The sequence below is a fragment of the Rutidosis leptorrhynchoides genome, chromosome 7, assembly GCF_046630445.1.
Source record: "Rutidosis leptorrhynchoides isolate AG116_Rl617_1_P2 chromosome 7, CSIRO_AGI_Rlap_v1, whole genome shotgun sequence".
NCBI classification, from domain to species: Eukaryota; Viridiplantae; Streptophyta; class Magnoliopsida; order Asterales; family Asteraceae; genus Rutidosis; species Rutidosis leptorrhynchoides.
Window position 1 is genome coordinate 329,450,001 of NC_092339.1, and position 13,844 is coordinate 329,463,844.

A 13,844-nucleotide genomic window follows, 5' to 3' on the forward strand; every position below is an offset into this window, starting at 1 on the left:
ATCATTATTATTATAAAAAGTATTATTAATATTAAAACTATCATTTTTACAAAAATTATTATTTATTGGAATATCATTGTTAATATAATTATTATTATCATTTTAGTATTATTATTAATAAAAAAAACTATCACTTTATAATAATATCGTTTTAGTAAATATAAATATTGTTATTATTATTAGTTGAATAATAATTATTATTATTATAAAATAATACAACTTTTACTTACTATTATTATTATCGATATTATTTTATCAAATAAATATACGATACAAAGATATTTTACTATCATAAAAATAATATGATAGGTTTTATTAATGTAATTATATTACACGTTGCCACATACGTGTAATATAATTACATTAATAAAACCTATCATATTATTTTTATGATATTAAATAAACTTTATAAATTTTATTACTTAAGATATATAAAGATATATTTTTATCTTTTATATATATATATATATATATATATATATATAAATTTTTATTAATAAATGACTTTTATTATTTACTCTAATAAAATCTGTTAAATATATTAAATACATAAAACGACTATATTTAAGTTATAATCATGTATAGGTTTTGGAAGTCATTTTGGTCAAATTGACTTTTGTTGACTTTTGCATATTAGTCTCGAGCATTAGGATTGTGATACACTACGGTTTGACCTAAATTGTTAGACAGATATTGATCATCATATAAATATATATAATTAATATAGGTTCGTGAATCCGAGGTCAACCTTACACTTGTTCAATGACGTCATATGTATTTTTACTACGAAATACAGTATTGTGAGTTGCATTTGCTCTCTTTTTAAATGTTTTTGCAATATATATTTTTGGGACTGAGAATACATGCGCTGCTTTTATAAATGTTTTACGAAATAGACACAAGTAATCGAAACTACATTTTATGGTTGGATTATCGTAATCGAATATCGCCCCTTTTAGCTTGGTAGCCTAAGAATTAGGGAACAGTACCCCTAATTGACACGAATCCTAAAGATAGATCTATGGACCTAACAAACCCCATCCGAGGTACATATGCTTTAGTACTTCGACTTATTATTATACAGACGAGAGGATTCTGTTTTGGGGGATATTCTATATGCATCCTTGTTAGTTCGGTTACCAGGTGTTCACCATATGAATGATTTTTATCTCTACGCCGTGCGAAATGCCTGATATGAGATTATGTTTATGAGAAATGGAAATGAAAATCTTGTGGTCTATTAAAATTATGGAAATGATCGATTATGATAAACTAATGAACTCACCAACCCTTTTGGTTGACACTTTAAAGCATGTTTATTCTCAGGTATTAAAGAAATCTTTCGCTGTGCATTTGCTCATTTTAGAGATATTACTTGGAGTCATTCATGGCATATTTCAAAAGACGTTGCATTCAGGTCGTTGTGTTCAATAGAGATCATTATTAAGTAGATGACAGATTAAGTCATCTATAGTTTGGATATATTATGAAATGATATGCATATCTGTCATCTTTCGATGTAATGAAAGGTTGCCTTTTAAAAACGAATGCAATGTTTGTAAAATGTATCATATAGAGGTCAGATACCTCGCGATGTAATCATATGTTATTGTATTCTTCCTTATGGATTAGGAAGGGTCGTTTCACTTCGAGCACAGCTTAAAGTTTAAAGTCAAAAAAATTTGCTATTCTTGGCGTTACTAGCTCGTAAATGACTACTCGCTCTGCGAACAGCTCGAATTTATCGCGAGTGAACGTTTGTGACTCTGATGGAGTTGGTTGTTGTTTAAAGGATTTGAACTTGAAATCTCACGAAGCTTTATTCTTGTTGTAGAGGCCAAGTTCTAACTACTCCGCTAACACCGGATTTTATGCTCTTTACACTTTCTTATAAATGTTTTTTTTTTTTTTTTTTTTTTTTTTTTTTTTTTTTTTTTGGAAAGGCAACTCACACACACCACTACACGTATTAATCACGATATATATACAAATTGTCCTAAACAAGACTTGAATCCTTAACTTTCTGATTGAAAGGGCCACCTCGATACCAGCGTTAGGCTAATGACCCTTTGGTTACAAATGCTAATATTTGAATCAAATTCTTCTACTTGTTAGAAAGGAAAATAAGCACCAAAGGGCATTTGGCCCAGCGGTATCGTGGTGGCCCTCTAATCAAGAGGTTGAGGGTTCAAGTCTCATTTGGAACATATTCGTGGTTGTAAATATTCGTGTTACTGGTGTGTATGAGGTTGCCTTAAAAAAAAAAAAAAAAAGGAAGGAAAAAAAGCTTCTATTATTAAATAATCCCTGAATTGGTGGTGTTGTAGTGTCCAACTTTGACAAATAGGCCGGGTAAAGGTATCACATACCAATCAATCATTATTCATTACAAAATTAAATCATAACATCATATTATCAATTTGTTAAATATTATAAACAGATCAACAAATTTAAATGCAAAGACATGAAATGCATAATACAACTGACAAATTACATAATAGTCAATCAACAACTAAGTGCAAAGACATGAAATGCATAATGCACAATACAACTTATAAAATACAATATAGTAAATCAAAAGAGTCAGGATATCACACAATCAGCAAGATTTGGGGGGACACCAAAACATCCTGATTGAGTTCCGAACTGTTTAAGAAACTGGTGAATATGTTGGTTGATTTCATCAGGTTTTTCTTCATGAATAAAATGTCCAACACCTTCGAGTATGACCACATCTTCTAAAAGAGGCACATCTTTCTTGAACCCGCCTTTCGCAATGTAGTCTTTATTACCCATCGTATTGTAAGTCAGATCCACATCACCAATAATGAACTTAACTGGCACCTTCACTTGCGCTCCGGTCCATGCTGCAGTTAATTCCCAATTTCTGTATACCAATAGAAAATATTAGACCACTCGTTATGGAAAGGAGAAGTTTATTTAATTACTCATATGTTTCATCCGTCTTATTTTAATAGTCTACATATAAAAGAGTACACAGTTTAACAAATGTCATTATTTCACTCTTATCACACATATCTTTTATTCACTTTACAATTTTACCCATTACTTTTTACATATCTTTTTGTTTTACATGCATAAAGTAGGGGTATAAAAGAACTTCTCATTATTCTTATCAATTTATAGAAGTGAACTATTAATTTGAGACAATTTTAAAAGGAAAAAACGGGATTAAATTGAGACGGATGGAGTAATATACATAAACATACAAACTCCGGAACAATGCCCTAAACAAGCAATTTTATCCAACTGAAAAGACACGAATCAAAAAGAAATAAAATGCTAAATAACTCGCTTTGAGTGGCGTTTTTGATATGAGAAAGCCACCCAAAGCACCCCCAACAAGTATTCTTATTCTTATCTATTTAATTTTACTACATTAATTAATTTAATTATAAGTTTAGGTTAGCAATTAATTTAATTATAAGTTTAGGTTAGCTAGTTTAAATCTCTGGAATTGATAACTTACATGTTCAAGGCTCGATAGTAGTTTAGACCTCCCGTAAAGCCTGTTTTCTTGAATTTGCTAGAGCAATATTCGAGATCTTCTTTCGTAAACCACCAAGGCAAGTTTATAGGATCATTAGGTGAGGTTCCAAACCCGACACCCTTGGGTAGAAAAAGCGGTCCAGGCGTGCGAAAATTGTAGAAATCGCTTAAAACTCTTTCTGTACCCCATACCTCGAATTCACCTTCAATCTCTCCAGGTTCCTACAATATATTTATAAACAATTGCTTATGGTGAGCTTTTAATTATAGAAATATTATCCTAATTTTTCAATTATCAGTTTTTCTTGAGAATTAACAAGTGCTTTTAATCTTAAGAAAATTTTTAAAACCTTGATCAAATGTAAAACATACGTTTTTCTGACATAACATAATACTGTCATAGTGTCATCATCTTTGGTTGCTTCGCTTTATCGAATAAAGAACTTCGAAAAACATTACCCATATTTTCCAAATTTATAAATTAAACTGAAACTAAGATTTTTTCCTACTACACCACCCAAACCATCACACATTTTCTAAACAGGACAGATCGTTACATTAACGTCACGTCAACACTTTCTCGCCAAAATAGACTGAAGACACATCAAAACAGGACACATCGTCACACACTTTCTAAAAATGACAGATCGTCACATCAGCAACACGTGAACACTTTCTCTTCAAAACAAACCAAAAACATGATCAATCTCAAACGTCACACCAATCCTAAAAAAAAAAAGTGAGACTCACAATAATAATTAATCATCAAAATACCCTTTTATTTAACTCAAACCGATCTCGAAGTTCTACAATGTCAAATGATGTAACAAGTCGAGCTCAACTTTAAGTTCTTTGAATTTCAAACAAGCCAATTTCGAACCTAGTCAAGCTCGACTCGAATCGACTCATAGACAGTCGATTGTAAGTCGGTCTCAGTAAAGAAAATAAATAGTATATCCCTAAAAACAGAACGAATTCCTAACTACTAATCAAACCCCAAGTAATTCATTCCAATTAAAGATATCAATTAATTACATAATTTTTCAGTAAATCCAACAAACAATTCAATCACATTCATCTCGATACACATACCTGAAATCGAACGATATAGTAATCATCTCCATAAAGGGCACGAAGTGCATCCACAGGTTTATACTTAGGGTTCCTTGGACTAAAAGGAACACTCAAATTCACCAATGCTTTAACTTTATCAGGTCGATAAAGACATAAAGCCCAAGCCATAACTGCACCCCAATCATGAGCCACAATAAAAACTTTATCCTCACTTGGTCCCTTTACAGCATCAATAAGTGCCACCAGGTCACCAACCACATGAAGGGTGGTGAACTTTGTGGCGTCGTTGGGTGGAGCACCGGTTGTGTCCCCGAATCCACGTAGATCAGGGGCTATTGCACGGTAGCCGTGAGATGCAAGGTACACAATCTGGTGGCGCCACGTGTACCAGAGTTCAGGGAAGCCGTGGATTAGGATGATGGTGGGGCCGTTCCCGAGTTCTGCTATGTGAATGTTTATGCCGTTGGCTGGTACCATTTTGTGTTGGATCTTTTCCATTTTTGTGTGTGTTTTTGGTTTGTGTTATAAGAAATAGAATTTTTTTTCTCATTAAAATCATCATCAACGTATATAGACAAGAAGAATATATCTCTTGACCAACTATGGAAAAGATATTCACAATCTCTGCAATCCTTTTCTAAAAGTAAACATTCTTCTAGAATCTGCCATATAAATACACACGACACATACAAATGTAATAAATAAATAATGAGAGGTAATCTTCACACACCACTTTTTGATTCATGTAAATCTAATTACTTACTTTACCTTTAATTATTATACATATAATATAATAATAATATAAGTTCAACTTTTCAAAGACATAACTGTAAATTTATGAGACAAAAGTGTACAATCAAAAAGTGGTGGGTGAGAATCACTTCCCTTTAATATATACGTTATTTAATATAACCCCTCAGTAGTAGCGGTAGATGGACGAACGCTTACACTGTCACGAAAAGCCTCGAACAAAATATGAAGTAGCCCCTTAGTAAAAATGTCTGCAATCTAAAAACGAGTCGGAACATGTAAGACATGAACTTGCACACGAACCACCTTTTCTCGTACAAAATGTGTGTCCATTTTAATATGTTTGGTACGCTGGTGTTTTGTACAGGATTACCGGATAGAAAGATAGCACTAACATTATCTGAAAAAAATAATTGTAGCTTTAGTAATTCGACAATGTAGCTACAACATTAAATTTCGCAACCAACAACTTTCGAGACAATGTTTGCAACACTAGGTATTCAGCCTCGACACTAGAACGTGAAACAGTAGGTTGGCGTTTAGACGATCGGGAGATTAAGTTAGTGCCCAAAAATACACAATAACCGGAGGTTGAGCGTCTTGTATCAGGAAATCCACCCCAATCAACGTTTGTACATGACACAAGGTTGCGAATAGAAGACTTTGTTAAATGAAGTCCATGATCAACTGTATCTTTAATATACTGCACAATACGATTGAGAGCATTCATGTGACATTCTGTCGGATCATGCATATAGAGACAAACTTGTTGCACATCGTAAGAAATGTCATGCCTCAGCTCGTAAAAGTTAAATATTGCAACACACCTGCTAAACTTCTAAACTTGGTCGGATCAGAATATGGAACACCATGATTGGCGCTTAACTTTCCATTTGTATCAACTGGAGTACATACAGTGTTGCTATATACCATACGGGCACGTTCGATGATGTCTTGTAAGACTCAAATATTGATTGTCAGGGGCGAAGCTAGGAATCATGATTGAGGGGGGCTTAATTTTTTTGAGAATCAAAAATATAAAAATTATATACAAAGAACGTAAAACAGGGCTTAAATTTGTTGCGAATAAAAAAAATAAAAATTATATCTAAAAAATGTAAAAATATTTCATTAATTTTTAAGAGAGACGAAAATGAAGATTTGTTTTGAATGAATGAATTATTATTGACAAAATCAATGTTCAAAGTTTTATGCATATAAAATTTCATACTCACTTGTACATTTTGTTATTCAAACCATGCAACTATCTTTTTTATAATGAAATATTTAACAAAAAATCATTTTACATTACATGTAAATTACGGAGTATTATTTGAGGCTCTTTATTTTCAAAATATAACCATATTTTGAATTTTCATGAATTAATATACTCAAGATTAGATATACTTGACATTTTATTAACTTGAGGGGTTTCATAGATGTGCGAAGCTTTAGTTAAGGGACCAAAATGAAAAATATGACAAAAAGTTGTCTTCTCCACATCAGATTACCTGCACCGAACTCCAACTTCTATTTTCAGATCTACATGCAATTCTATTTTTCTTTTAATAAAAAACATAATGGAATACAAAATAAACACCAATAGTTGGGGGTGGCTTGGCACCCACAAGCCCCCCTACTAGCTCCGCCATTGTTGATTGTACATAATGTATTTATGGTGTATGAGGCGTGTATGAAGTGTACGTGTTGCTTGCTCGAACGCCGAAGGAAACTGGACGTTGTCTGAAGTGACAAGGTGTGTACGTATCCTTTCAACCCCAAATAAAGTTTGTGTTGATGTTCCAAATCCTTACCATTGGAAAGGAAATCTTATCACGTTTCCAACGATATTTGATTCATCGAAAACGGAGCTACGGTCAAAAAGTTATGGCCAAAACAAGAAACTGAAAACTGACCTGAAGGTTGGAGCGGCGCTCCACCTTTCGGCGCGGCGCGCCGAACCCGTCTGATGCAATTTTCAGCCTTTTTAAAAGGTCTAAATGAAGGGTACTTTGGTCTTTTCACTCGGGGTCGGTTTGGGGTCATCAAAACTGATCCTTTGATCAGTTTGGACCACATTTTCACTCATCAAACACTCCCAACCTTATCTAGTGAGAGAGTAAGAGTTTTAGAGAGAGAGAGAGGCGGATTTAGAGAAGAAGGAGGCGGATTCTCATCAAAGCTCGAGTTCTAAAGTTGTTCCTCTCGTTCTTGGCTACGCGGTGATAGTATTGGTAAGCTCAAACTCCGAATTTCATCTATTTAATTTGATATTCAAGTTAGGGTTTGAGTTAGTTTGATGAAAAACCTTTTAGATGATGAAATGGGTTTAGTGATGCTAGTAATTGGGTTTATTGTTAATTGTTGGTGGATTTTGGGTTGGTGAACTAATTGGCCATGTTTAGGACTTGAAATTGAGTTTAATCACTTAAGTTAGTGATTATGGAAGTATTGAAACCCATTTAAGGTTATTTGGTTGACTAATTGTGACTTTGGGTCAAATTAGGGTTTGGTGGCGATTATGACCCATTTGGCGATTTAATGAGGTTTATAAACTTAAAATGGATTAAGTTGAAGTATAAAACCAAGTTAAATGTGTTTTGGTGTCAAAACTTGTAAATGGTGAGATTTTGACCTTATGGGTCAAAATTAGGGTTTAAGTGTCAAAATGGGTATGACACGTGTTTAACACTTGAGTTCGGGTTTAATTGGCGTATTAGGACCATTCTCACTTGTGTTAGTGATTATTGGTTAGCTTTGGGCACGGTTTGTGCTTGGAAGTGCATTTGGGTCGCAATTGCACTAAGTGACGAATTGGGTTGATTTGTAAATCCACTCTAAGTGTATTGTTGTAATTGTGATAATGGAATAGGTATTTTCCATTGGCGAGTTGCGGTTTACTTGGAAGCTTTCTTCAAGACTTCAAGGTGAGTGATAATATCCTATGTGCATATGTATGTGTAGGATGGGTGCGGGTCGGGTGAAGTGATTCTCGGCTATAGAGCTCACTTCACATATAGATGGATTTGATGGACTTTTGTATGAGTCCAATTGGCACGGTTGTGCGTTTTGGTTGACCATCTTTGGCGAAGTACGCGTTCGCGTGTACATTATCACACGTGGTTGTGATGTGGTTGATATAACCCCAATGGCGAAGGGTATAATATTGAGAAGTGAATCGCGTGTGTATTCGGATTCACGATGACGCGTGTGGTTTCGGTCATCTTATTGTATTGTGGAAATGAATCTCGTGTAGTTCGGATTCATGGTGACTCGTGTAGTTCGGTCATCTTATTGAGGTAGTAATCTCGTGTGGTTTCGGATTACTAAGGCTCGTGTAGTTCGGCCAACCTCGATGTTGTGAAGATAGTAATCTCGTGTGGTTTCGGATTACTAAGGCTCGTGTAGTTCGGCCAATCTTCATTGTGGTATTTGGTTCTCGGTATTGGGTTAAGGTGTTAACCTTGTTCGTTTATATTGTTATATATTAATGTATTGTTGTGTTGTAGCTAACCCTCCGGGTGTAGCTATTTGGCGTTGTTCACATCGTCGTTGGTGAACTTATATTGTTGTTGTATCTTTAGCTCGTTGCTTAGAGATCGTACGATATGCTTAGTGTAGTGCCTTATATGGATGCCTCGATTGCATGCGGATGGTGGCTCGGGTAAGCGCGAGGATTAGAGGACTTGCATAGTTTGCGTAGAAGGCTTGCTTTTGGATTTATTAGGATTGGGTAGCGTATCCCCAATCGCCATGCTCGGCTTTGCTTTGTATTAAAAGTCGTATGGTCGAAAATTGTATTTTGGTACTTAAGGGGTAATTTGGGTCAATGTGGGCCCCGCTTCATAAACTAAATTTTATTAATGGAACGCGCTAGTTTTTATATATTGAACATGCGGTTAAAAGCGTTTTGTCTAAATACGTCGGGAACTAGTCAAACATTTTCGCATTTAAAGACTTTCCGGACAGTCAGGTTTGGCGCGCCGCGCGGCCTATATGGCGCGCCGTGCCAGGTGGCAGTTCAGCAAATTTTTTTTTTTATTATTTTGTATTTTCACGTGGTTTGTTCGCGGGTTGGTTTGGGTTGTTACATGTCTTTAGCATAAGATGTCTAATTTAAAAATAAACCATACTTGGTACGTTAAACATAAATTCCTAAGAAAGAGCTTAGTGGACCGAGATCCTTCGCGATGGGAATCTATTGAGGTAACCCAACCTCAAATCAATCTTAGAAAAGTAACTAGCCGCTTGCAATTGATCAAAGAGATCATCAATCCTACGCAAAGGATATCTATTCTTGATGGTCATCATATTCAATTCTCGATAATCGATACACATTCTCATCGACCCATCTTTCTTATCACAAACAATACTGGTGCACCCCACAGAGAACTACTCGGATGAATAAAACCCTTATCCAAGAGTTCTTGTAACTGTTTCATCATCTCTTGCATCTCCAAGGTCGTGGCTGCTGGTGACCCGCATGTCTTGGTCGTGGACTTGAGACTCTGGCAGGCCGTGGGGCTTGGTGGAAGGCTGTGGGACGTGGCCGTGGGCTGGCCTGTTCAGCTCAATTTCCTGGATCGTAAATTCTGATTTTCGAGGTCGTAACTTGATTTTCACCGTTTCGCTCTAGATTCTTCGTTTTAAGTCCGATTTATTCGATTCTTCTTGCATTGTCTTCATAATCACTTAATCTACAAAATAAAACGAATAAACTCTTAAATTGGCGATAAAGTTTATAGTTTTATTGATTTGGGACTTAATATCGGATGTAAAAATGTGACATTTTGGCCGATATCATCGGCATAAAGGAGATGAGACACCACCTCATTCGAACTACCAAATTGCACCACTAATAATGCCATTTTTGGACTTGTTCCTTCATAGCGAGATGTAACCCTTCCATTATGATAAGAAACAGAGAAGGGCACAACGGATCCCCTTGACGAATGCCGCATTCTACCTTAAATTCAATGGTTGGACTCGCGTTGACCAAAATTTACGTTCTTGACGCCTTAAGACACATACTCACCCAAGAGCGCCATTTATATATTGAAAACCAACGCTTTCATCATGTGAAAAAGAAAGTTCTACGACACCGAATCATAAGCCTATTCGAAGTCAACCTTCAAAACCAATAATTTTTTATTCTGTTTCTTAAACCATTCCATCGTTTCATTAAGAATCAACGGGCCATCAAGAATCTGGCGACCTTTGATAATAACCCGTCTAACATACGTTAATAATGAAAAGTATAATATGACCCCAAAGGTAAACCGTCCTTTTAAACCACGTTTTAGGACCCTAAGTTACTGAAGAGTGTTAAAATAGGACCCCGAAACTGAATTGTCTATTAGTTCCACTTTTTTGGACCCTATGTTACTAATGAATGTTATAAAAGGACTCCTAAAAGGAGAGTGTCCTAATAAGTATTAATTAGGACCCTATATTATTACAATTTTAGAAAAAGGGTCCTATAAAGCTGCTTTTATTGTAGTGTTTATTAGTTTTTTATAAGTTAGTAGGATATAAATAGCTAAAAGGTTCAAATTTTCTTTTTTATTTACCTTTTTAGATATGTTTTAATTACTTAGAAGATAAACTTAATCAACTCATCAGCGAAGGTATTTGGAATGCTGCTTTTCAACATTCGTTTTTTATTTTTTTGCTTTTACTTTTTGTGAAAGTATCACACTTAACTTTATAAAAAGCAATGTAAAAGCAATATGCATATGGTTGTGTGTATTCCTAGTGTTCCCGCAAATCCAATCCTCAAACAAGTCTCTACTAAGTTTCGATCTCTTTTTAGTGGCTTAGATTTATGTTTGAGTTTACTACTATATTTTTATTTATAAACTCAGTTAAACAAACATATAGAATCAAGTTCAATAACAATAAGAAACAATCGTGTTTTTGAACTAAAACAAAAGTTTAAAAGGTTGACAACTTTTTATACTTTAAGGTGCATATGTACTTACTTTATGGTCTAAATTCAAATAAACTATCAATCAAATTCTATATTAAAAGCTTTGAATAACATGTCAAAAACATAAATGGGTCAAGATTGTCACTTTCTTAGGAATACATCCATTTGAAGAGTAATTAGGTTTTCGTAGTAACCATGGTCATCATCCTGATAATGTAACACATAGATAGTTAAAGCATGGTCATGAAACATATATATTTTTTGTTGTCAAATAAACATTGTGGGCAGAAATGATAATAACAGTAAATTTTACCTTGATAACACTGGTCACAAATTCCATACGTTCTAAAACAGGTAATCCTTAGTAAGCAGTGTATTAACTATATGCATTATTGTAAGCAAACGATTCTAGAATTGCTCTGTTACAATACATGTGCCGTATATATACACCTATGCTATGATCTCAAACGATTCTGTGTAATTTTTTCTAAACATAATAGTGTTGACTTGATATATGACAACTATACATAGGCTAATCTAAATATGGAGAATATATGCACGATAATGTATATCAGCTAATACAGCCCCTCAATTTGAGCGGGAGGGCAAGCGGACGTTCAAACTGGACTTGAATTCTTCAAATAGAACCCTAGGTAACCCTTTAGTAAAAATATCAGCAATCTGAAACAGCATCGGAACATGAAGAATACGAATTTGGCCACGTGCCACTTTTTCGCGAAAAAAGTGAATGTCCATTTTAATGTGCTTTGTTCTTTGATGTTGAACCGGATTTCCTGATAGAAAAATGGCATTAACGTTGTCACAAAATACGATGGTGGCCTTGTAAATGGGACATAGAAGTTCCAAAAGTATATTACGAAGCCAACAGGATTCTGACACGACATTGGCGACACTTCGATATTCAGCTTCGGCACTCAAACGAGAAACAGTGGGTTGTCGTTTAGCATACCAAGAGACGAGGTTACCACCTAAAAACACACAATATCCGGACGTTGAGCGTCGTATATCGGGACAACCACCACAATCGGCATCAGTATAGGAAACTAAAGAGGAGAGTGAACTCTTGGTCAGCTATAAACCATGCGAAAGTGTGCCATGTATATATTTAACAATCCGACGCAATGCTTGCATGTGACATTTTTTCGGATCGTGCATGTGCAGGCAGATTTGTTGAACTGCATAAGAAATGTCGGGCCTCGTGAATGTTAAGTATTGAAGAGCGCATGTCAAACTTCGAAATTCTGTTGGATCCGAATATGAGGGACCATTGGTAGAACTTAGTTTGCCATTAGTGTCCACCGGAGTTTTGACGGACTTGCAGTTTGTCATACCAGCGCGACTAAGAATCTCCTCAGCATATTTTTCTTGACTAAGAAAGAGCCCGTGTTCATCACGTGTAACCGAAATGCCCAAAAAATAGCTTAGAGAACCTAAGTCCTTCATGGTAAATTCATTGCCAAAGAGAGTCATTAGTTTAGCATGTAGTGAGTCCGAAGAGGTAACCAATATGATGTCATCAACGTAGAGCAATAAATAGGCACTATCAATTCCACATGTGTAAATAAATAAAGAATGATCCGAGTGACTATGAGTGAAACCAATAGATGAGGCAAACATGGCGAATCGTTGGTACCATGCGCGAGGCGCTTGCTTTAACCTGTATAATGAACGTTTTAGCAAGCAAACATGATCTGGTTTTGTACTATCACGAAATCCATAAGGCTGATACATGTAGACTGTTTCACACGAAATCCATAAGGCTGATACATGTAGACTGTTTCATTTAGAGAACCGTGAAGAAACGCGTTTTTAACATCCAGCTGATTTATGTGTCATGACTTAAAGAGTGCAACCGATAAGACAAGGCGTATAGTAGCCGGTTTGACCACCGAGCTAAATGTTTCATTACAATCGATACCAACAGTTTGCGAACGCCCATCACCAACTAATCGAGCTTTGTATCGCTCAAGAGACCCGTCAGATTTTATTTTGTGTCTAAAGATCCACATGCTACGAATAACATGCATGTGCGGTGACCGCGGGACAAGTACCCAAGTATTTTTTGTTAGGAATGAAGCACGTGAGCCCTAACAAGACTTGACAACCCTAGGTTATCAAACCCACTTACAATAAACGAAAATAGTTAATGTATACGAAGAAACTAGTAAAAACGATAAAGACAAGAGAATTTAACGAGGTTATATGTAATCACAAATGATTACTTTAATCCTCGGCCACCAAAGAGAGTTCTTTATTGATAAAATTCATGGATACATGTATGGGTTACAATAAGATGCTTAAATAGGCAAAACTAAACAAAGAAATAGCTTTGGGAACAAGAAAACTCGATTTTGGAAACTTCCTCGCAGACGAAGCCGCGCCGCGCCCATAGAGTGCCGCGCCACGCCTCTAAGGCAAAAACCAAAACAGTAGCTTTTTCGTCTTGACCCCTTGTTTACACTCTAGGCCGCGTCGCGCCTAGGAGAGGCCGCGGCGCGCCTCCACTGGTGAACCGAATTCTTCCTTTTTTCGAATCCTTGTTTAACTAGCTTCGCACTCC

The 13,844-nt window shown here is 35.5% G+C and overlaps 2 protein-coding genes across 2 annotated transcripts; both read right to left on the minus strand.

The window, feature by feature from the left end:
- Window positions 1-2,449: 2,449 nt before the first annotated feature.
- LOC139857516 (epoxide hydrolase 1-like) lies at window positions 2,450-5,203 on the minus strand. The gene is made up of 3 exons (XM_071846298.1): window positions 4,603-5,203; window positions 3,491-3,732; window positions 2,450-2,887 (listed from the first exon to the last, which is right to left on the minus strand). The coding sequence occupies exons 1-3, from the start codon at window positions 5,080-5,082 to the stop codon at window positions 2,584-2,586; spliced, it is 1,026 nt and encodes a 341-aa protein (XP_071702399.1). The 5' UTR covers window positions 5,083-5,203; the 3' UTR covers window positions 2,450-2,583.
- Window positions 5,204-5,755: 552 nt separating this feature from the next.
- LOC139860295 (uncharacterized mitochondrial protein AtMg00810-like) lies at window positions 5,756-6,267 on the minus strand. Its single transcript, XM_071849060.1, has 2 exons — window positions 6,162-6,267; window positions 5,756-6,072 (listed from the first exon to the last, which is right to left on the minus strand). The coding sequence occupies exons 1-2, from the start codon at window positions 6,265-6,267 to the stop codon at window positions 5,756-5,758; spliced, it is 423 nt and encodes a 140-aa protein (XP_071705161.1).
- Between the last annotated feature and the right edge of the window lie 7,577 nt (window positions 6,268-13,844).

What these genes read in the sequence shown, in the direction of transcription:
- LOC139860295 (XM_071849060.1), bottom strand. Translation starts at nt 6,267, where the DNA reads ATGGTATATAGCAACACTGTATGTACTCCAGTTGATACAAATGGAAAG. An exon ending in CAAGTTTAGAAGTTTAGCAG is followed by an intron (nt 6,073 to 6,161) that starts GTGTGTTGCAAT and finishes ATGATCCGACAG; the next exon opens with AATGTCACATGAATGCTCTC.
- LOC139857516 (XM_071846298.1), bottom strand. Translation starts at nt 5,082, where the DNA reads ATGGAAAAGATCCAACACAAAATGGTACCAGCCAACGGCATAAACATT. An exon ending in ACTATATCGTTCGATTTCAG is followed by an intron (nt 3,733 to 4,602) that starts GTATGTGTATCG and finishes AATATATTGTAG; the next exon opens with GAACCTGGAGAGATTGAAGG. An exon ending in TACTATCGAGCCTTGAACAT is followed by an intron (nt 2,888 to 3,490) that starts GTAAGTTATCAA and finishes ATTGGTATACAG; the next exon opens with AAATTGGGAATTAACTGCAG.